The sequence below is a fragment of the Mirounga leonina genome, unplaced genomic scaffold, assembly GCF_011800145.1.
Source record: "Mirounga leonina isolate KUSES-001 unplaced genomic scaffold, KU_Mleo_1.0 Mir_242, whole genome shotgun sequence".
NCBI classification, from domain to species: domain Eukaryota; kingdom Metazoa; phylum Chordata; class Mammalia; order Carnivora; family Phocidae; genus Mirounga; species Mirounga leonina.
Genome location: NW_023270627.1, coordinates 1,229,646 through 1,254,431, shown reverse-complemented (window position 1 = coordinate 1,254,431; position 24,786 = coordinate 1,229,646). Strand labels below are relative to the sequence as shown.

General features: G+C 35.9%; 1 protein-coding gene across 1 annotated transcript in view; it reads left to right on the top strand.

Annotated features, from left to right (window-relative positions):
• The window catches only part of GPR158 (G protein-coupled receptor 158), a 475,038-nt gene that overhangs the window by 233,116 nt on the left and 217,136 nt on the right, over positions 1-24,786 (top strand). Inside the window, exons 3-4 of the mRNA XM_035029491.1 lie at positions 5,815-5,917; positions 9,079-9,105. Of these exons, the coding sequence (XP_034885382.1) occupies positions 5,815-5,917; positions 9,079-9,105 (130 nt within the window). The remainder of the gene's footprint in view (positions 1-5,814; positions 5,918-9,078; positions 9,106-24,786) is intronic.

Here is a 24,786-nt window from a genome sequence, read left to right as displayed (position 1 = left end):
TTAAATACTGAATAGTAATTCCATTGTAATTATATAGCACATTTTCTTTATCAATTGATGAACGTTTGAGTTCCTTCTACGTCTTGGCTATTGTGAATAATGCTGCAGTGAACTGGGTATCAGATAGCTCTTCAAGATCTTTTAGTTATTTTGGATATATACCTACAAGTGGGACTCCTGGATTATATGGCAGTTCTGTTTTTAATTTTTTGAGAAACCTCCATATTGTTCCCATAGTGGCTGCACTATTTTATATTCCCACCAACAGTGCATAAGGATTCTGATTTCTCCACATCCATGCCAATATTTGTTATTTTGTTTTACTGATAGTATCCATTCTAATGGGTATAGGCTAATACCTCATTGTAGTTTTGATTTGCATTTCTCTAATGATTAGTGATGTCAAGCATCTTTTCATATGTGTCTTGACCATTTGTATATCTTCTTTGGGGAAATATCTATTCAAATCTTTTGCTCATTTTTAAATCAGGTGATTTGTTGTTGTTGTTGTTGTTGTTGTTATTGTTGTCATTGAATTGTAGTTTTTATATATTCTGGATATTAACCCCCTATCAGATACATTGTTTACAGATCTTTTCTCTCATTCTGTAGGTTGCCCTTCATATTGTTGATTGTTTCCTTTGATGCACAGTTGTTTTTAAATTTGATGTAGTCCCATTTGCCTATTTTTTGCTTTTGTTGCCTGTATTTTGATGTTATGTCCAAGAAATCATTCCCAAATCCAATGTCATGAAGGTTTTTCCCCTGTTTCCTTCTAGAAGTTATAGTTTGGGGCCCTATGTTTAGGTCTTTAATACATTTTGAGTTAATTCTTGTGTACGTTATAAGGTAAAGGTTCAACTTAATTCTTTTGCATGTGGATATTCAGTTTTCCCAGCACCATTTATTGAAGAGATTGCCCTTTTTTTTTTTTTTCCCCATTGCATGGTACTGGCATCCTTGCATATGTCATTTGATCATTATATATGATGGTTTATTTCTGGGCCTTCTATTCTGTGCCATTGATCTATATATTTGCCATCATGCCAGTACCACACTGTTTCAATTATTGTAGCTTTGTAAATGTTTTTGAAATTAGAAAGTATGAGACCTCCAAATTTGTTCTTTGTTTTCAAGATTGCTTTGACTATTTGGGGTTCTAGAGATTACATATGATCTTTAGGATGGTTTTTCTGTTTGTGCAAAAAATGCCGTCGGGATTTTAATAGAGATTGCATTGGGTAGCCTGGGAATTCTGGCAGTGTTAAGTCTTCCAATCCATTAACATGACTGCCAGTTTCAGCAATGTTTTGTAGTTTTCAGTTTGGTTAAGTTTATTCCTAAGTATTTCATTCTTTTTGAAGCTATTATAAGTGGGATTGTTTTTTAGATGTCCTTTCTGGATTGCGATTGTTTGTGTGTAGAAACTCATCAATTTTTGTATGTTGATTTTATATCCTAGAACTTAGCTTAATATGGTTATTAAATTTAACAAGTTTCTTTTTTCTTTTTCTTTTTGGCAAAATCTTTAGGGTTTTCTACATGTAACATTATGTCTTCTGCAAACAGATAATTGTATTTCTTTCTTTCTTTCTTTTTGAATGCCTTTTATTTCTTTCCCAATTACTCTGCCTAGGACTTCCAGTAATGCTGAATGGAAGTGACAGTGGCCTTGCCTTGTTTCTGATCTTATGGGAAAATCTTTCAGCATTTCACCATTGGGCATAATGTTAGCTATAGGCTTTTCGTATATGGGCTTCATTATGTTGAGATAGTTTCCTTCTATTCCTAGTTTGTTGAGTGTTTTTATCATGAAAAGTGTTGAATTTTGTCAAATGCTTTTTCTAAATTACTTGAAATAGTCATGTAGCTTTTGTCCTTCATTTTGTCAGTATGCTGTATTGCATTGAATGATTTGTATGTTGAATTATTGTGTTCCAGGAATAAGTCCCACTTGGTTATGGTGTGTTGTCCTTTTAATGTGCTGAATTTGGTTTGCAATTATTTTGTTGAAGATTTTCACATCAATATTAATCAGGAATATTGGTCCGTAGTTTTCTTTTCCTATAGTATCTTTGTCTGATTTTGCTATCAGGGTAATGCTGGCTTCACAAAATGAATTAGGAAGTATTTCCATTTCACTTTTTTTGAAGAGTTTGAGGAAAAGTTTGGTGTTAATTTTTCTTTGACTGTTTCGTAGAATTGTTCATTGAGGCTTTCTGGCCCTGGGCTTTTTTCTCCATTGGGAGGTTTTTGATTCAATCTCCTTACTAGTTATAAATCTGTCCAGAATTTTTACTTCTTCATGACTCAGACTTGATAGGCTCTATATTTCTAGGAATCTATTTTTCTCTAAACTCTTGACCACCATCTCTTTCCTTTGGATCTGGATTACTCCCAGGAACATGACTTTGATTGTAGGTGGTCAAAACTATCCTTTGTATATCTCTGCTGATGGCTTAGTAGGTATGGGCATTGTAGGTTCATCGAAGAGGGCATCCAGTCTTGTGAGTAGCTACTTCATTCACAGGGATACCATAAGTCTTAATACAAGATGCTTAGTGTTTATCAAAGGGTATCATGGAACAGCTACCTCTATGGAGGAAGAAGTACTGCTTTTTCCATTTCTACCCTCTTGGACTTCTATGAAGATAAAGGAGAAAGGTTTAGGCTTCAATATCTAAGATGAATGAATGTCTTAAGTACCTAAAATTAATATTTTAAATGAATATTTTAAATGAATGTTAGAGTAAAATTCTGAAGACTTTTTCCTGTATTACATGAGAATCTTTTTAAAATTCTAAATTTTAAAAATTATAGAAAACAGCTCCTCAGTCCAAATATGATCAACATTAGTTGAGTAGTCATCATACTTACGTAGATTTTTAAAAACTAGTTTGAATACTAAACTAGTTGCCTAATCTTGAAAATGTATAAGTTTGGTTGGGAGGTGGCAGAGTTAAGAGTAGCTACAGAATGGTGATGGCAGATGGAGCAAGAAAGCATGGGAAGCTGATTGCAAATTTGTAACCATTAATAGAAAAATAAGCCAGGATCACTTTTATACTAAGGCAAACATATATAAGCAATAGCACATGAGTTCCATGTAGGTACCACAATATTGAAATACAGCAGGATGATATTCTTTTATTGATGCTTTCTGACTGAATGTTTTTTTCTTTTCTTTGAAAATATAAATTAATTTAAGAATAGAACAAAAGAGTTTGAGGTAACTAATTATATAATTCTGTGTTTTCCATAATAAAACTGGGAAACTTTTTTTTATGCTCAATGGACTTTATATTTGGTCATATTTATCTGATCAGCTAGGGTTTTTTTAACCTTCATTTTTATTTCAAGTTTAGAGTTAGCTTGTAAAGAGATATTCTTATTCCAGTAAACTCCAGATCTGCCTTAAACATTTAAAATTTTCAACTGAATTACTGTTGCAAAACTGTCATATTATTAGGGAATTTAATGCTGTTTTAAGGAATAGCATTAACCTCCAAATTCCAGTGAGGCAGAATATTTAGAGTATACTATTGTATTCTTAGTATCTAAGACTTAGTTTACCTGGATAAATCTATGCTGTATGAATGTTTACTAAATGCAACTCACAAGAAATTTCACATGTTATGTCCATAGTATCACAATCTAGTTAATGAGATAATGACACCACACTGAATTACTCTTCTAAGTATTCTTTGTTTCTTCCTTTCTGCCTAACCTTTTAGCTCTAGAGTGTCTTGAGTCTCACCACTTTGGACCTCTGTCCTTTAAAACCTGTAGGCACTCCCTTAGTGATCTAGTCTTAATCTGATTTCATGGCTTTACCTATCATTTTTGTGCAAATCAGTCCTAAATTATACAGCCCAGACATCTCTCCTAAACTCCCTCCTACTTTATCAGCCTGCCTATTTGATACCTACAGTTTCAAATAGGCACTTCACACTTAACATTTACAAAACTGAACTTCTGCTCTTTCTTTCAAATCTCCTCCTCCAGAAGCCTTTCCTAGGTCAATGATGGCACCTCCAGTCTTAAGGTTGCTCAGGCAAAAAAAACAGAATAAAGTCACCCTTTATTCTTTTCTTCCTCTTATACCCCATATTTAACCTATTAGGACATCTTGGTGTTTCTGCCTTCTTCAAGACTGTACATGAATTTGACTGAATGATTGTTCTTACAAATTAAAAAACTAAGGCTCAGAGAAGTTAAGAGCACATCCCAAGTTCACATAGTTAGTGATAAAGTCATAATTCGAATTCTTATTTTCTGACTGACCACAAATAATATGCTCTATTCATAATACCAGTGCTTCTGAAAAGTAAGTTACAATTGTTTTTAATTTATATAGTTCAGAAATATCATCTGACCTATTGTATAACTGGATTTTTATAAATAGTGTGTTATTGTTTAGGTTCTATAGGAATTTTCTAAGCCCACAGCAGTTATTTCATAAATACTTGCCAACTCAATTGAATTGATTGGTACTTCTCTCTTCTTGTATATTGCTCTGGGTCAGGAACTGTGTTTTCAATTGTAAGGTATAATTGGTTACAAATTGTGTATTGGGTAAGAAAAAGGCTGGGGGTGGGGGTAGAATTAATGAAATAAAATATTCAAGGAGGTCTCTTAGAAAGCTCTTTGTTAAAATTTTTTGTTTTATCTGTATGAATTTAGAACATGTACTAGCTCTTGCTACCTTATATATAAATACTTTTCTATTTCTTGGAATTTTCATAGTATGTAATATTGATCTTGATACCAATCATTAAGCTTAGATTGTGGAATTATTATTTAAATTATTTAGAGTTTTCTCTTCAGGGCTTCTGTATTAGGGAGACATTTTATAACTAAAATCTATTAGATTGTAAGATTTCCTAATTGATCATAATGGCAAAAAGTCAAAGCATTGGCATCTTGGTAGAGAGCAGAAATTAAATTTCAGTGTTGATTGTATTCTTGAGACACTCCTGTTTTATTGATGTACTGTTTGTATTTTAATAAAAGTTATTCTGTGCTTATGTAATTAAATGTAGCAGAAATGAAGTATGTTAAGCCAAATTTTATGAGATTTAAGTGGTATCTTTGAAAGAAACCAAGATTAAGCTTTTGGGAGATGTCTATTATATTTATTGATGTGACATATTTAGAAAGCTGTTCATTTTTTAAAAATTTATGTAAATGTAGAACACTTATCTGTGAAAGAGATTTTAGGTAAAGAGCCCTTGGGATCATTATTTTATCTTTATTTTTCTCTTCCAAATTTGCACTTTAAGGTTTACTTGTTATTTCACCAATTTGTTATTTTATTTATTTTATTTTATTTTATTCCAAGGATGAAAATTTGGTGAATATTTAATTCATAGAAGCAATTTTCACATCCCAAATTCTATCCATCTACCTACCTACCTATCTGCCTCTCTTTGCTATGATAGAAATATTTTTCATGGAGTCCTTCTTAAGGCATTCTTATAGGCTTTGGAAATATCTCTTAAAGCAATAAGATTATATTTGAGGCATCAAACCCAAAAGCCATGCCTAGAAATTTACTCCATATGGCAAATGAATGAGTTAAAGTTGTGTGGTACCTACAGCCATAATGACATGTATTTAGAAAGGAAACTTAGTTTGCAGCATCTAAAAAATGTCTGTTGACAAACAAACCTAAAGTAAGAGTTCAAAAAAGAGATACTTTATTTCTGGAAAATGTGATAGTTCTGTTACCATTTGTAGTGATGGATATCTGTGAGTCTTTATACTGTGAAATAAACTGTGATCAACTCTACTGCTGTCTTTTCTTTTTCATAGTGTATGCCAATTAAAGGTCTAGGATTCGTGCTTGGAGCCTATCAGTGCATTTGCAAAGCAGGATTCTATCATCCTCAAGACTTCTCAGTGAACAACTTTCAGAGTAAGTGTGCTTTGCTTCTCTGCATATGTATGAGTCCACATAATATACACCATTATTAATTATTCAGATTTTCTCTTAACCTTGTTGGAGTTATTTGCTGCAGTCCCCACTGGTCTGACATTCTTTCATCCCTTAAGGAGTTTTTGCTATGGTTTGTCATCTACTATGCCCTGGAGTACCACAGAATAATGTGTTTATTTTAAGTATGTTTTAGTTTTCAATACATTTCCTGAAAATAATGTTAGCTATGCAGTAAGATCAGTTGGGATTCAGTTATTGAGAGCTGTTGCTACAGAAAGTTTCTAAACCTAACTTTGCTAGTTTGTTTACTTTGTTTGTTAATTTGTTTATATATTAGTTTTCTATACAGCATAAAGAGCTACCACAAAGTTAACAGTTTAAAGAACACAAATTTATTATCACACAGTTTTCATTGGTTACCTTTCCAGTCACAGGTTAGCTTGGTTCCCTGTCTCACCAGGCTAAGATTAAGGTGTCATCTGGGATGCAATCTGATCCGAGGTGCAGGGTCTTCCAAGCTCAGTCAGGTCAGTATCTTGCAGCCTCCCCCCCTTTTTTTTGCTAGATTTTAGTCTACTCTCAGCTCCTAAGAGTTCCTTAAAGCCTGTCCTTGTGACCCTCTTACAACATTGCAGCTCACCTCTTCAAGGCTAGCAAAACAATTTCCTCACTCTGCTCAGACTGAATCATATATAACATAAAATAATCATGAGAGTGAGCATCCCATCATTTTGCCAGATAATGTAACCTAACTGAAGGAGAGACTATCTCCTCATATTTACAGGTCCACATTCCAGGGGAGGTGATTATACAGGGTGTATACTCCACAATCAAAACTTGGTCATCTGCTATTTTATTCCTACTCCAGAAAATGTCAGGGTTACAATTTGAATATTGATTTTTTACTTTATCTCTAGAGAATGCAGTGTTACCACACTGGCTTGTAGCCAGCTATTGGATATAAAGAAGGAGTGTAGTAGTAAAAGGAGTGGTTTTATAGGAAGTTAGGGCTTGGGGTTACTGAAACTGAGGTACAGGTATCTTTTAGATAGCCATTCACAAATCTGCAAGCCTTATTATTGGTCTGTATAGGAATTTGCATTTCTACTAGGCATAGTTCAAAGGGTACATTGAGATTGAGACCTGAGTTTCTTCCCCTGGGAATTTTGGTAGACATTTGTAGATTTTTTTTGTTTTGTTTCCTCCTGGAAAACATTATTCTTGGTATTGAACCTGTTTACATTTAACATATAGGCTCTGGAGATGAGTAACATTTTGCTATCTCTTCTGTCATATAGTTCAGAATTCAGCCTTTGTTCTGATTAATAGTTACAGGTATAAATCTAAGATGGCCTCCAAGCTTCTGTTCCCACAGACCCTGTCCGATACCTTCTCTTAAGTGTGGGTGGGATCTGTGAATACAGTGAGATAGTGACTCACTCCCTGCTTAGGCTATATTATATAGCAAAGGTGATAGTATAGTCAACTATGTGATTACATTGCATTAAATAAGATTCCCTCCCAGCATAGCCAACTGAAGAGAGATTCTAGTGCTGGCCTTAAAGAAGTAAACTACCTTGTTGTGAGAGGGCCACATGGCTAAAACCTGAGTGCAGCCTCTGAGAGCTGAGAGCAAATCTCATGGACAGCAACCAAGAAAACATGGACCTCAGTTCTATAACTTCAAGCAACTAAATTTTTCTAGAAGCCTGAATACACATGGAAGAGGATCTTAAGCTCCAGATGAGAATACAGCCAGGCGAAAACCTTGATTTCAGTCTAGTGAGACCCCAAGCAGAGAGCCCAGTTACCCTATGTCCACACTTCTGATCAATAGAAACTGGGAAATAATGAATAGGTATTTTAAGCCCCAAATTTCCAGTAATTTGTTATGTAGCAATAGAAAACTAATACAATAGCAGTGATGATAACATTTTCAGGGTAGATATGCTTTTCCTTGTATCTGTGGCAATACCAGGACTACTTTGGCATTCCTCACATTTATGGTCCAGACATAACAGATGATTCAACACCGAAGGATTAAGGGAATAGGTTTTAGCTTATGTTCTGTGAAGGTATTTTGTATCTGGTTTACCCACATTTGTTCTCAGCTCCCACTATGTGACTGAAATAAAACATCTAAATATTTTAGAACCAGAGAATGACTATGCCATTTGCTTATAACACCACCAGGAGAAACTAGTTAACCTTTAACAACTTATCTTTATTTAATTTGCACACTCCTACTTTCTTCCTTATTTTAAAAGCCAGTGTTTTTCACTGGACCTACTTTCTCTAAGAAAAGGCAGCTTCTCTGTGTAAATCTAACTCCTGTGTTGTACACATTGCAGCCATGGAAAAGAGGCCACAGTTTTTAAAAGATGGTCTATATTTAGACATTAGCTGTGATTCAGCTTTGACCTTAGCACATACTTAACCAGACCTGACCTTCCTCAATGACAGAGCAGAAAGCTAGCTACGTGTTATAATTTGAAGTCAGTAAAGTGCGCTTTGACCAAAACTGTCTTTCCTGATGGCCTTGTCAGGTTGCAGGAAAATCCATTATTATTCACTCCTTGTCCTAAAGAAAGAATACAGCAATCTGACCAAGAATGCAAGTTATAACTTACCAGGGTCATCAACTAAGGACTGTTCAAACATTTTTTGTATTCCTTATTATTATTAAAAACATTTACTATTTATTTCTGCGTTTTAATACATTCAGTCTTTTAATCATAGTATCCAGGCAGTTCGTATTGACAGTTGTTTTCTTATGTTCTTAAGGAGCTACCCATGATTAAGGAATGACTATGGGTAGCTCTGGAACCAAGGGTAAAGAGGCATTGAAGATCCCCAAAATGAGATAACATATGTGAACCTGCAAGCATAGTACATGGCATGTGATAAGTGTTCATAGGTGTAGTTAAGTGATAAACATCAGTGATGTATGTAAAGAGATAATCCTTAAACATCATTGGTCATTAGCACTTGGTCTCACATTTTATCATATTACAATAACTAATTTTTTAAAACTAGAACTTTTGGAGAATGAATTTGACATGGGGGACAGCAGAAGTATAACAACCAGTGCTGCATTGAGAAGGGCAGTAGGAAGAATACTTGGGAGCTAGAGGCAACAGGAAGAAATTGGTTGCCTGATCAGGAGAATAGGATACAGAAAACAGGAAAGAACGTACCTCAAAGATTAAATTCACTTACTTTACAGTTCTACATCTAAAACAAGATCGGAAATCCCCACATCTGTTATTGTCATGTTATTGCATTTGGAGAGAAGAGCTGAGATATAGTGCTGACGTCTTAGAGAAAATGTAACCGTGACTTAAAAATCCTGTTAAACTATGAAGTGATTTGAAATCTTTATTCAGACTAAGACCCGCAGTAAACAAAGGGCTTGTAAAGACCAACAAGAATATGTTTAAATGACATGATTTAAAATTGTGCTGACAGCCCAGAGACTGTGCTCCTGGCATCTCTCTTGAAATTGGTGGTCATATGTGAACTAATAAGATCTGACACCTGGATGGTAGCAGGATTTCAGAATAACCAAGTACTGATGTATAACTGTCTCTTCAAATCCAGGCTGTTCACTTCCAGGTTGATGAAAAAGAAGAAACTTATGACATGCTCATCTCTCTCAAATCCATCTATCTTAATATGAATTCTGTCTTCAGTGAAACCTCTTTTTTCTCTTTTCCGTAGATACATTCCCAGCCTTTCAGTCTTACTTCTCTTGTCTTTTGGATTGACTTTGGCTCATGTACCTTTCCAGAAAAACCTAATTACAAATGACCCAAACAGGGACTAAAGCAGTCCCTGTTTTGGCAACTCTTGTGTTAATGATGGGGTTGGGGGGAAGACAAGAATGTGTAGAGATTTTCGGGGGAGGGGGCGGAGCAAGATGGCGGAGGAGTAGGAGACCTGGATTTCCTCTCCTCTCAAGAATTCAGCTGGATAGGGATCAAACCATTCTGAACACCTACAAACTCAACAGGAGATCGAAGAAAAAAAGAGCAACAATTCTCTCATCAGAAAAGTGACCACTTTCTGGAAGGTAGGACGTGCGGAGAAGTGAATCTGAGGCGATGTTCGGGAGGATAGACGGCGGGGGAAGGGGCCTCCATCTGCCGCTTCTGGCAAATGGTAGAACCATGGAGCACAAAATCGGAACTTTTAAAAGTCTGCTCCGCTGAGGGACGTCACTCTGGTGGCTAAGCGGGGGGTGGAACCCTCCAGGACAGTGTGGTCTCAGGACCCTCGGGGTCACAGAAAGACTGGGGGTGCCTGAGTGTGGCAGAGATCCCAGGTATCGGAGCAGGGAAGCCGGCTGCAGAGGCGGAGCCCAGGCGCAGGCTCTCAGCTCGGGGTTACCATAAACCGTGATCCGCGGCACAGTCGGGCCCCTGCTCCTCCAGCAGGGACCCAACAAGCGGCAGATCTGGGGAGACTCACCTTCCTCCCCCGGGAGGAGCCGCGCAGGAGTGCACCGCAGGGATCTGCTGGGTTTGGAGACTCCACCCGGGTCGGGTGCCAGAGATAGAAACGCGCGGTCACAGGCCGGGTGAGCACGGAGTGCAGCCGGAGACCGGGGAGACGGGAGTGACTGACAGCTTTTCTCTGGGGGCTCACTGAGGAGTGGGGCCCCGAGTTCTCCGCTCCTCCGGGGCGGAGATTGGGAGGCCACCATTTTCACTCTCCGCCTCCAAAGCTGTAGGGAAAGCTTGCAGGGAACAAAAGCCCCGGAGAGCAAACCCAAGCAGATTACTTAGCCGGGAGGGGGCAAGGGTGGGGCAATTCCGCCTCTGGCAGAGACATTTGGAAACCACAGCAATAGGCCCCTCCCCAGAAGATCAGCGAGAACAGCCAGCCAAGACCAAGTTTACTGATCAATGAGAACGACAGAACTCCAGCGCTAGGGGAATACTGCACATAGAATTCATGGCTTTTTTACCATGATTCTTTAGTCTTTCAAAGTTAATTTTTTTTTTAACTGTCTTTTTTTCTTTTTGAATTTTTCTTTTTCCCTTTTTCAACCAACATATTATCAGTCCCTTTTTTTAAAAAAAAATTTTTATTTTTCATTTTTAGAGTCATGTTCTATCCCTTCATATGAAGTAGTTACCCGTATTTTTGGCTTATATATATAAGTTATTCTCTCTTTAAAATTTTGAGATAGTTTCTTCTAACAGATTAAAATATACCCTAAATCTCTAGTATATGGTGTTTTCTATTCCCCTGCCTGATCACATCCTCTCCCTTTTTTTTTCTTTTTTCTTTTTTTAAATCCTCTTCTTTCTTTTTTCAAACAACTTCTTATCAATTCCTTTTATAAAATTTTTTATAATTTCCATCTTTACAATCATATTCCATCCCTTCATCATATCAACCCTTATTTTTGTACATATATAAGTTTTTCTTTCTTTAAAATTTTGGGAGGCACTTTCTTCTAAAAGACCAAAATACACCCCAAATCTAGTGTGTGGCACTGATCTATATACCAGCCTGATCATATTTGATCACATTCTGTTTTGTTGTTGTTGTTGTTTTGTTTTGTTTGTTTTTGTTTTTATCTTTATCTTTTTCTTTTTCTTTTTTTTCTTTCTCTTTTTTCTCTCTTTCCCGTTCTTTTCCCACTGCTTCAGGTCTTTTCTGATTTGTTTAGAGTATATTTTCTGGGGACGTTGTTACTCTGCTAGCATTTTGTTCTCTCATTCATCTATTCTCCTCTGCACAAAATGACAAGACGGAAAAAATCACCTCAACAAAAAGAACAAGAGGTAGTACCGACTGCCAGGGACCTACTCAATACAGACATTAGTACGATGTCAGATCTAGAGTTCAGAATCATCACTTTAAAGATACTAGCTGGGCTTAAAAAAATATGGAAGTTATTAGAGAAACCCTTTCTGGAGAAGTAAAAGAGCTAAAATCCAACCAAGTAGAAATCAAAAAGGCTATTAATGAGGTGCAATCAAAAATGGGGGTGCTAACTGCTAGAATAAATGAGGCAGAAGAGAGAATCAGTAATATAGAAGATGAAATGATGGAAAATAAAGAAGCTGAGAAAAAGAGAGATAAACAACTACTGGATCATGAGGGCAGAATTCGAGAGATAAGCGATACCATAAGATGAAACAACATTAGAATAATTGGGATCCCAGAAGAAGAAGAAAGAGAGAGAGGGGCAGAAGGTATAATGGAGCAAATTATAGCAAAGAACTTCCCTAATTTGGGGAAGGAAACAGGCATGAAAATCCAGGAAGCACAGAGAACCCCTCTCAAAATCAATAAAAATAGGTCAACACCCCGACATCTAATAGTAAAACTTACGAGTCTCAGAGACAAAGAGAAAATCCTGAAAGCAGCTCGGGAGAAGAGATATGTCACCTACAATGGTAGAAACATTAGATTGGCAACAGACCTATCCACAGAGACCTGGCAGGCCAGAAAGGACTGGCAGGATATATTCAGAGCACTAAATGAGAAAAATATGCAGCCAAGAATACTCTATCCAGCTAGGCTGTCATTGAAAATTGAAGGAGAGCTAAAAAGCTTCCAGGACAAACAAAAACTAAAGGAATTTGCAAACACAAAACCAGCCCTACAGGAAATCTTGAAAGGGGTCCTCTAAGCAAAGAGAGAGCCTAAAAGCAACATAGACCAGAAAGGAACACAGACAATATACGGTAACAGTCACCTTACAGGCAATACAGTGGCACTAAATTCCTGTCTTTCAATAGTTACCCTGAATGTAAATGGGCTAAATGCCCCAATCAAAAGACACAGGCTAACAGACTGGATTAAAAAACAAGACCCATCGATATGCTGTCTGCAAGAGACTCATTTTAGAACCAAAGACACCCCCAGATTGAAAGTGAGGGGGTGGAAAACCATTTACCATGCTAATGGACACCAAAAGAAAGCTGGGGTGGCAATCCTTATATCAGACAAATTAGATTTTAAACCAAAGACTGTAATAAGAGATGAGGAAGGACATTATATCCTACTTAAAGGATCTATCCAATAAGAAGATTTAACAATTGTAAATATCTATGCCCCTAACATGGGAGCAGCCAATTATATAAGGCAATTAATAACAAAAGCGAAGAAACACATTGACAACAATACAATAATAGTGGGGGACTTTAACACCCCACTCACTGAAATGGACAGATCATCTAAGCAAAAGATCAACAAGGAAATAAAGACTTTAAATGACACACTGGACCAAATGGACTTCACAGACATATTCAGAACATTCCACCCCAAAGCAGTGGAATACACATTCTTCTCTAGTGCCCATGGAACATTCTCCAGAATAGATCACATCCTAGGTCATAAATCAGGTCTGAACCGGTACCAAAAGATTGGGATCATTCCCTGCCTATTTTCAGATCACAATGCTTTGAAACTAGAACTCAATCACAAGAGGAAAGTCAGAAAGACCTCAAATACAAGGAGGCTAAAGAGCATCCTACTGAAGAATGAATGGGTCAACCAGGAAACTAAAGAATTAAAAAAAATACATGGAAACCAATGAAAATGAAAACACAACTGTTCAAAATCTTTGGGATGCAACAAAGGCAGTCCTAAGAGGAAAGTATATAGCAATACAAGCCTTTCTCAAGAAACAAGAAAGGTCTCAAGTACACAACCTAACCCTACACCTAAAGGAGCTGGAGAAAGAACAGCAAATAAAGCCTAAACCCAGCAGGAGAAGAGAAATCATAAAGATCAGAGCAGAAATCAATGAAATAGAAACCAAAAGAACAGTAGAACAGATCAACGAAACTAGGAGCTGGGTCTTTGAAAGAATTAACAAGATTGATAAACCCCTGGCCAGACTTATCAAAAAGAAAAGAGAAATGACCCAAATCAACAAAATCATGAATGAAAGAGGAGAGATCACAACCAACACCAAAGAAATACAAACAATTATAAGAACATATTATGAGCAACTCTATGCCAGCAAATTAGATAACCTGGAAGAAATGGAGGCATTCCTAGAGATGTATCAACTACCAAAACTGAACCAGGAAGAAATAGAAAACCTGAACAGACCTACAACCACTAAGGAAATTGAAGCAGTCATCAAAAATCTCCCAAAAAACAAAAGCCCAGGGCCAGATGGCTTCCCAGGGGAATTCTACCAAACATTTAAAGAAGAATTAATACCTATTCTTCTGAAACTGTTCCAAAACATAGAAACGGAAGGAAAACTTCCAAACTCATTTTATGAGGCCAGCATTACCTTGATCCCAAAACCAGACAAAGACCCCATCAAAAAGGAGAATTACAGACCAATATCCCTGATGAACATGGATGCAAAAATTCTCACCAAAATACTAGCCAATAGGATCCAACAGTATATTAAAAGGATTATTCACCATGACCAAGTGGGATTTATCCCTGGGCTGCACGGTTGGTTCAACATCCGCAAATCAATCAATGTGATACAATACATTAACAAAAGAAAGAACAAGAATCATATGATCCTCTCAATAGATGCAGAAAAAGCTTTTGACAAAGTACAGCATCCTTTCTTGATCAAAACTCTTCAGAGTATAGGGATAGAGGGTACATACCTCAATATCATAAAAGCCATCTATGAAAAACCTACAGCGAATATCATTCTCAATGGGGAAAAACTGAGAGCTTTCCCCCTAAGGTCAGGAACACGGCAGGGATGTCCACTATCACCACTGCTATTCAACATAGTATTGGAAGTCCTAGCCACAGCAATCAGACAACAAAAAGAAATCAAAGGCATCCAAATCGGCAAAGAAGAAGTCAAACTCTCACTCTTTGCAGATGATATGATACTTTATGTGGAAAACCCAAAAGACTCCACCCCAAAACTGCTAAAACTCATACAGGAATTCAGTAAAGTGGCAGGATATAAAATCAATGCACAGAAGTCAGTGGCATTCCTATACACCAACAACAAGACAGAAGAAAGAGAAATTAAGGAGTCGATCCCATTTACAATTGCCCCCAAAACCATAAGATACCTAGGAATAAATCTAACCAAAGAGACAAAGGATCTTTACTCAGAAAACTATAAAATACTCATGAAAGAAATTGAGGAAGACACAAAGAAATGGAAAAACGTTCCATGCTCATGGATTGGAAGAACAAATATTGTGAAGATGTCAATGCTACCTAGAGCCATCTACACATTCAATGCAATTCCCATCAAAATACCATCCACTGTTTTCAAAGAAATGGAACAAATAATCCTAAAATTTGTATGGAACCAGAAAAGACCTCGCATAGCCAGAGGAATGTTGAAAAAGAAAAGCAAAGCTGGCGGCATCACAATTCTGGACTTCCAGCTCTATTACAAACTGTCATCAAGACAGCATGGTACTGGCACAAAAACAGACACATAGATCAATGGAACAGAATAGAGAGCCCAGAAATGGACCCTCAACTCTATGGTCCACTCATCTTTGACAAAGCAGGAAAGAATGTCCAATGGAACAAAGACAGTCTCTTCAACAAATGGTGTTGGGAAAATTGGATAGCCACATGCAGAAGAATGAAACTGGACCATTTCCTTACACCACACACAAAAATAGACTCCAAATGGTTGAAAGACCTCAATGTGAGACAGGAGTCCATCCAAATCCTAAAGGAGAACACAGGCAGCAACCTCTTTGACCTCAGCCGAAGCAACTTCTTCCTAGAAACATCGCCAAAGGCAAGGGAAGCAAGGGCAAAAATGAACTATTGGGACTTCATCAAGATAAAAAGCTTTTGCAAAGCAAAGGAAACAGTCAACAAAACCAAAAGACAACCGACAGAATGGGAGAAGATATTTGCAAATGACATATCAGATAAAGGGCTAATATCGAAAATCTATAAAGAACTCATCAAACTCAACACCCAAAGAACAAAGAATCCAATCAAGAAATGGGCAGAAGACATGAACAGACATTTTCCCAAAGAAGACATCCAAATGGCCAACAGACACATGAAAAAGTATTCAATATCGCTCAGCATCAGGGAAATCCAAATCAAAACCTCAATGAGATACCACCTCACACCAGTCAGAATGGCTAAAATTAACAAGTCAGGAAGCGACAGATGTTGGCGGCGATGCGGAGAAAGGGGAACCCTCCTCCACTGTTGGTGGGAATGCAAGCTGGTGCAGCCACTCTGGAAAACTGTATGGAGGTTCCTCAAAAAGTTGAAAATAGAGCTACCATATGATCCAGCAATTGCACTACTGGGTATTTACCCCAAAGATACAAAAGTAGGGATCTGAAGCGGTACGTGCACCCTGATGTTTATAGCAGCAATGTCCACAATAGCTAAACTGTGGAAAGAGCCAAGATGTCCATCGACAGATGAATGGATAAAGAAGAGGTGGTATATATATACAATGGAATATTATGCAGCCATCAAAAGGAATGAGATCTTGCCATTTGCAACGACGTGGATGGAACTGGAGGGTATTATGTTGAGTGAAATAAGTCAAACAGAGAAAGACATGTATCATATGATCTCACTGATATGAGGAATTCTTAATTGTAGGAAACAAACTGAGGGTTTGCTGGAGTGGGGGGTGGGGTGGGAGGGATGGGGTGACTGGGTGATAGACACTGGGGAGGGTATGTGCTCTGGTAAGCGCTGTGAATTGTGCAAGACTGTTGAATCTCAGATCTGTACCTCTGAAACAAATAATGCAATATATGTTAAGAAAAAAAAAGAAGAAGAAGGTAGCGGGAGGGGAAGAATGAAGCGGGGGAAATCGGAGGGGTAGACGAACAATGAGAGACAATGGACTCTGAAAAACAAACAGGGTTCTAGAGGGGAGGGGGGTGGGAGGATGTGTTAGCTGGTGGTGGGTATTGCGGAGGGCACATTCTGCATGGAGCACTGGGTGTTATGCACAATGAATCATGGAACACTTCATCTAGAAGTAATGATATAATGTATGGGGATTAACATAAGAATAAAAAAAAGTCATGCTGTGGCTTGTCAGGTGGCATTCTACGTTGAAAAAAAAAAAAGAATGTAGAGATCTTAAAAAGGTATTACCTTGGGAGAAAAGAAAAAGAAGCTCTTTGAAAGCAGGTACAATATAGCAATGCTGTGCTCTAAGCAAACTGTTAAGCAAGGCTAACCTTTCTGGAATAAGTTTATCTCTCCTCTTTTTCATGGCCGGTGAGTGGGAGATACTTGGCTTTCTGTAGACTAGGTCTTGTATCAGTCTTTGATACCAACCCCAAATTTAGAACAGATTAAGGGAGCTTGAACATCACAGTCTCATTATCAGCATTATCACTTTTGCTGTTGATCTGACTTCAGCCTTGTGGTCTCATTCACTTTTGCTGTATTACAAATTGATCAGTTTTATTCCAGTTATAGTAGCACACTTATCCATCTAGTTGTGCTTTTGTTTTTGCCTCATTCATCTGCCTAGTTTTCAGTTTTCATGTCTTCATGTCTTCCTTCATTAGTCCTGCTCATAGTGAATGGAGTCCAGTCACTCGATGTGTCTGGAAGATCTGGAAGATGGGGTGAGTTGACAGTGGAAGGGTTCCCAGTGCTGTCCACGTTCTTGGACTCTTGACTATTGCATTAAACTGTTAATCTTTGACTATATTCTTTCCAACTGTTGGGACTACTCCATACCATGTTGGACTTCCCTGGTTGTTAAGTTTCTACCAGAGCTGGATTTCTATCATAGTTTAGCACAGTAATTAAGAGCATGGTCTTTGGAGTAAGTCCAACTTGGGTTTGAATCCTGGCTCTACTACTTACTTGCACTGTGCTATATTCTTTAATTTCCCTAACCTTCATTTATGACATATGTAAAATTGGGATAATATTACATGTTTTATAAAATTGTTATAATGATTAAATAATAAATTCAAAGTTACAATCATGGCAGTTGGCACATATTAAATGCTCAAAAATATTGTTTTTAGTTTGTATCTATTCCAGTCCCCTCTTTCCCCAAGTATCTCCCCATTTTTATTCCTTTCATCTAGTATCTGCCCCACTTCCCAGCAGATCATATTTCCATGTCCCAGATTTTTTCTTTGAATCTTTAAAATGGGCCCCACTCTCATATATAATATTCAGTCATCCAAAAATCTTCCTTCTTCCTACTATCCAAAAATTTACTTCATTAGATTAAAAAATATTTCTATTACTGCTTTTATTTAGTTACATTATTTTACTTTATTGGACTGCTAATTTGATATTCACTTTTGTAGACAAACATCTTTCCCAAAATATTAAAAAAAAAAAAAACCCTCTGGCAGGGAAATTTGACTGTCAGTCATTCACAAATAATCTCATTGTAATAGGCAGAATGATGTCGGTTCCCAGCCCCCAAAGATGTGCATGTTCCCATTTTTATAATCTGTGACTGTATTACCTCAGATGGCAAAGAGGGACTTTGCTGATGTGATTAAGTTACAGACCTTGAGATGAGAAGATAATCCTCGATTATTGGGACCATTTTAATCATACCAGTCCCAAATAGCAGAAAACTTTCCTGGCTGTAGTCAAGAGACAGAAGTGAGGGCACAAGAGTCAGAGAAATACTACATTGCAGGGTTTGAAGATGGAGAAATAAACTCACCCAAGGAATGTAGGTGGTCTCAGGAAACTGGAAGAGGCAAGGAAATGGAATCTTCTCTAGATCCTCCAGGAAAAAATAAATATAGCCCTGCTGACACCTTGATTTTAGCCAAGTGAGACCCATGTCAGACTTCTGACCTATAGAAGTATAAGAATGAATATAACTATATTATATTTCATTTAAGAAGCAATATAAATTTGTGTTGTTTTAAGACACTGAGTTTGTGGGAATTTCTTATAGCAGCAATAGAAAACTAGTACACTCAGTTAGCTTGCTTCCCACCCAACATTCATTCCAGTGTTCACAGTAGGCCGTAGTGCTTTCTCTAGAGGAAATTGTTCAAAATTCCAAATAATTGACTCAGAACAATTTATAATCTGGTGGGTCTTTGCGTCATTCATACTTGGGTTTAAATCTTGTGTCCACTTACTAGCAGGAGAATTGGGCAAGTTTCTCATACATTCTGAGATTCTCTTTCCATATTCATAAAGCAGGAATAGTGGAATCTATTCCTTGCCTATTGTGAGGAAGGAGTAAATGAGATGACATATCATATTCCAAAATGGTGGTGATTGTTATATTAATGTGAATATGGAGAATTTAGTCCTTTTGTTTATAGTATTTATATATTGGATGTTGTAGGGATTGAATGAGTAAAGTGTCTACGGGCAAAAAATCCATTTGTGTTTTATAATTTTATAAGTCATATCAGAATCTTTCTAAGATCTAAATGGTATTTTTGTCCAAAGAAAAATACTACTAAAAATGTTGGAGACAATAGAAAAATGATAAAATGTATAGGTAAGCATATATCAAGGTAGGGAAAAGCTTGAACTCTGACTATATTCATGGTGAGGAAATATAAATTTTAAAATGCATGCACTGGGCTTTATATTGAACTTATTTTCACAACTAGCCATTCGTGATGCAAGTATATGATGGTATATTAGCTAATCCTGATTTTAGGATATGCAAATATACATTCATGTCCTAACAGTAGGAATCTTTTTGGATAGCAGTCTATATATAAGCATATTCAGCTAACTCTTCTCTCCATGTGGATATTATAGATATTGAACCAAATATACATAGAAATCTCCTGATTGTGTTGGTTACTCATGTACATGTACCTTTTTCCACTTAATTTTTGGATGTGATTTTAACAACCTGAAGACTGGAGGCAGATTATTTCATCATCCTAAACCATGAAATAACAAATAACAAATATATCTTCCCATGGTTAGCTAATTGCAGCATCTTAACTACAAACCTTGGTGGATGAATATGTTCCCTCTAGTTCTTCTCTCCCCAACGCCCTGATTCTAATGAAGAAGCAAATATGTGTATGGAAAGAAAGGAGATGTTTAACCTAATGATGATTTCAGATGAGCATTATTTGTACCTAGAGCTAATGTTGAACTCTCATTTTCTGAATTGATTCTGTTACTTTGAGCTGAATTACGTTTATTGTTTTTGATCCATCTTTTTCTCACGCCTGTAGAATGGAAGGAGGAGGGGGTTTTGGCAAATGGGCACATGGGCTAGTCTTGCAAAGGTCTGGCCTCTATCTTCCTCCGCCAGAAACAGTTCCTATCACTGAGGGCTACAGTACCTCCAACAAGGGACCTCTGATTGGTTTGTTGATTGATTTATGTCCAAAAAATCCATCTGCCAAAAAATATTACTGAGCACCAACTGTCCCAGACATTCTTTTAAGCAGTGCAAGAAAAAAGTGTCTAAGCTTCCAGGACAGACCCACATCTTCCCAGAACATATTGCAATACCCACAAACAACAAATGAAGGCAGTCTTGAGTAAAATACAACTCAGTGTTCAATATTAATAAATAGGGTCAAATGTAAGAGCTTTAAGATTTAACTGGCCTTAAAAGGTAGTCGTGTTTTCTCTCCATACTCCAAATATTCAAATATTACCTTTTTGCTCTTGTGAAAACAGTTTTATACTTCTGACACTTAAGAATCTTACTCAGCAAAACACTTGATATTTCTATCTGATGTTTGTACTGAAATTTATAATTTCTACTTCAATCTACCCTACCCACTTCAACTCATTCTTTTCTAAATCAGAAACTCTGTACTTTTCTTCCATAAAATGTAAGAAGAAAATTTTCTGTGGTACCTTTTGACAGTAGGTACCACAAGTCATAAAAATGTGGGTACATTTTGATCTATCAGTTCTATACTTCTATTCCAAGGAAATATCAATCTAGGAGATTAAGAAAGTTGTATATTTTTTATAAAAGAAAAAGAAGAGCGAAGAAAAGTACCCCTTTAATTTGTTCATTAGTTGAATCTTCAGAAAACCAAACCAAAAAACTGATACTTTAAGAAAATTTTTGAAAAGTTTTAGTGTTTCATTAGCAATGACCAAATTTACCCTTGGGTTTTTATGGTAGATGACAAAATTTCTCAATGGACACCCAATGTAATTTTTGTTTTGGTAGAAGGCATTCAAATAAAACTTTGCCACATAAGTTTTCTAATGTTACCTACTAATTTCATTTGCAATTCTCATGACAGTATTACCTTGTTGAAGGAGAAAGTTTAAGTTACTGCATTATTTGTAATATTATTTGTAAGGACAACTTCTAATTTTAATAATGCAGTTTAATCTTTCCTGAACTTTTTTTTTGTGGAAATTGGTATTGCTATGGGAATGACAGCACTATTTTTTTTTTATTATGTTCAGTTAGCCACTGTATAGTACATCATTAGTTTTTGATGGAGTGTTCAATGATTCATTAGTTACGTATAACACTCAGTGCACATCACAACACGTGCCCTCCTTAATACCCATCACCCTGTTACCCCCTCCTCTCAACTCCCTCCCCTCTGAGACCCTCAGTTCATTTCCTGGGGTCCATAGTCTCTCATGGTTCATCTCCCTCTCTGATTTCTCCCTGTTCAGATTTCCCTCCCTTCTCCTGTGGTCCTTCATGCTATTCCTTATGTTCCACATATGAGTGAAACCATATGATAATTGACTTTCTCTGCTTGACTTATTTCACTTAGCATAATCCCCTTCAGTTCCATCCATGTTGATGCAAATGGTCAGTATTCATCTTTTCTGATGGCTGAATAATATTCCATTGTATATATGTACCACATCTTCTGAAATTCAGATTTAACAAAGTGAAAGGATGACTAAGAAAATTATTAAAAACTATGTCTCTGCATTTTTTGTTATTTTGAATTGTCTAATTTATTTCAATAGATTTTTTTTTAATCTCCAAATAGAGTGAAATATTTAGAAAAGCATTGTTAATACTGTTAACTGTTCTAATATATGAATATCAAAAAGCAGTACAAAGTTTAAAAGGACAGCATAAAAATGAAGGACTCACTATGGAATCATCTCTACTTTCTAGTTTAATGATAGAAAGTATTACACTTTATTATTCAATGTAAAGTAATGTAGCCAACAGTAACATACAGGTACAGGATTTAATATTTATTATATGCATCTATTATACATTATTTTTCATAGCAGTATGTTTGTTGTGTTATTACAATCTTAAAATTTTACTGATTCATACTTTGTAAAACAAAAATGTTATGAAACATCGAAACTTGCAAACTGATCAGAGTTTTTTGGAAGACTAGAAATTTTTTTTTTTTCATTTCCAAGAGTATGGATTTAATTTTCTGGAATGAGATTCTCTTATCAGTATTTATTTCTTTTTTTTATTATGTTAAGTTAGCCAACATATAGTACATCATTAGTTTTTGTTGTAGTGTTCTTCATTAATAATGTTCCAAATCAGAGACTAGAGACATGGCACCTAAATGCAGTGCATCATCTAGATTTCATCCTGGTTGGATGAAAATAGCTACAAAAGAAATAAATGAGAATTTATGGAATTTTAATATGGACTATTCATAAAAAAATATTGTATAAGTATTAAATCTCCCAACTTTGATAATCATAATGTAGATTTACATGAGAATGCTCTTTTCTTAGGATGTACAAACTGAAGTATTTATGAGTAAAGGGACACAATATCTCTAATTTACTCTCAAATGGGTCAGAAGAAGTAGTGTACATGTAAATCTATAAACATCTATCAATCTGTCCAGGGAATGATAATGTAAATGCTATAGAATATAAATAGTGGATCTGGGTAAATAATATATGGATTTTTTCCCATTTTTGTTATGTTTTGTAAATTTAAGGTGTATAGCATATTACTTTGATACATTTCTTTATTTTAATATGATTTCCATTGAGGCAATATTTGTTACATTACATCATTATAGTACAATATTATTATCTATATTCATTATACTATGTACTAGAGCTCTACAGCTTATATACTACTCGTTACAAGTTTGTAATCTTAAACACCATCAGTCTTATCGTCCTCAACCCCATCTCCTGGTAACTGCCACTTTGATCTCTATTTTTTAAGGTTTTGACTTTTTTGGATTCCACATAAAAGTGATATCATACTGTACTTTTCTTTCTCTGTCTGATTTATCTCTTGTAGAATAATCCATCTATGGTGTCAGAAATGTCAGGATATTCCCCTTTCTCATAGCTGAATAATACTCCCTTGTGCACATATACCACATTTTTAATGTATATATATGGAATTTATTTGTACCATTCTTGCATCTTTCCTGTACATTTAAAATTATATCAAAATTAAAAGTTAAAAAATCTAATTTTTAGAACATTGTTTTAATTCAGAGGTCTGAAATTTTTCAACACTTATAGCATTGATGAGTTAATTAGGTCTTTGGGATTTGGAGCAAAAATTCACTTTGTTATTCACTGCTATCTAAAGGGTCACAAATTTAAAATATGTTTTTATTATAAAAATATTACATGTTCATTAAAGAAAATTTTGGAGTGTATAGAAAAGAATTTCAAAAGCCATTTGAAATCTGTTGATAATTTCATTCTTTAAGTTTATTGTTTTTATAAAATGTGTGTACATATGATCTTTCTGAAAACTTGGTATTATATTTATTTAATATAATACATAGTCTTCTTGAATGTAATTTTAATAGCTCCATAGCATTCCATTGAGTAAATGTACTGTGATTTACTTACCCATTCTAAAGTTTCTATTTTTACTAGTTTATATAAATATAAAACTACACTTAATTAAAAACGCCCCGAAGTTTTGTGTTTTTCTGAGATCAGTGTAGTAAAATTAAAGTAAGCAAAAAGGTTAACATATTGTTCACAAATTTCACAATTTATCCCACCAGGCTCATGTTTACAGGTGAATATTTGATTCCTCAGATATCCTCTGGTGCCACTATAAGCTTCTCCCAATGTCCTTTTTTATATTTTTGCTCAAGGCAGCATACTTGATCATCCATATAATGAGCTGAAAAGCTGCTATCGATTGCCAAATCTCATAGCTCTTCATATTTGTCATTTGTCTTCAGGAAGCATTTGTTTTATCTGAAAGTTCCAGGTGTTATCTTCATTTTTAAGCTTTAGCAAAGCAGATTGGGATTCTGTGCATGGAGGATGTTTTTAAGTTGCTCAGAACTGAGATTCCCAAATCAAATTATCCTCCAAGATGATTTCTAAACACACTTTCCCATACGTTCCAAAGACACCTGTAATAACTCCTATTCCCAACATATTTTTCCAATTTGTGTCTAGCATTTTGAAAAATACCATTTTGAATGAATTCTTAAGCATAAATGATTTGAGAGCCTGAAGATTTGTTGGGTTGAATATTTTCAGCTATACACTTGTATTGCATTTATTCATTTTGGAAGAGCACTTTCATCATTAGCAATTATTTGCTGAGTATTCAATATGTATAAAATACTGTGTTCAGTGCTGAGTGCATAAAGAGATATAAATCATGACCCCTGTCCTCTAGGAACTTAAATTTTTAAGCCATCATAAATTAAGGTACCATTTAGTAAATTAACAAAAAGCCCATTATTATTATTTAGTAGTAGTATGATTTCTACTAGCTGCATATATTCCCTTGTCCTGGATAGAGAACTTCAGCATAAATTGGTAACATGTTTTTGGAACCAGAAGATTATTTAATCATGCTTTGAGTCCTATAGGAAGTACCGAATGTAGAAAGTTCTATCTGTAATAATAGCTTTTTTGCACTTTAGAAATCGGGTCTCTGACTTGTGGTTTTTCTTTCTCTCCATTTTACCACTTTGTGTCCCTTACAGAACCTCATGATTTTTCATATTCAAATAAAGTTAAGACATTTATTAAAG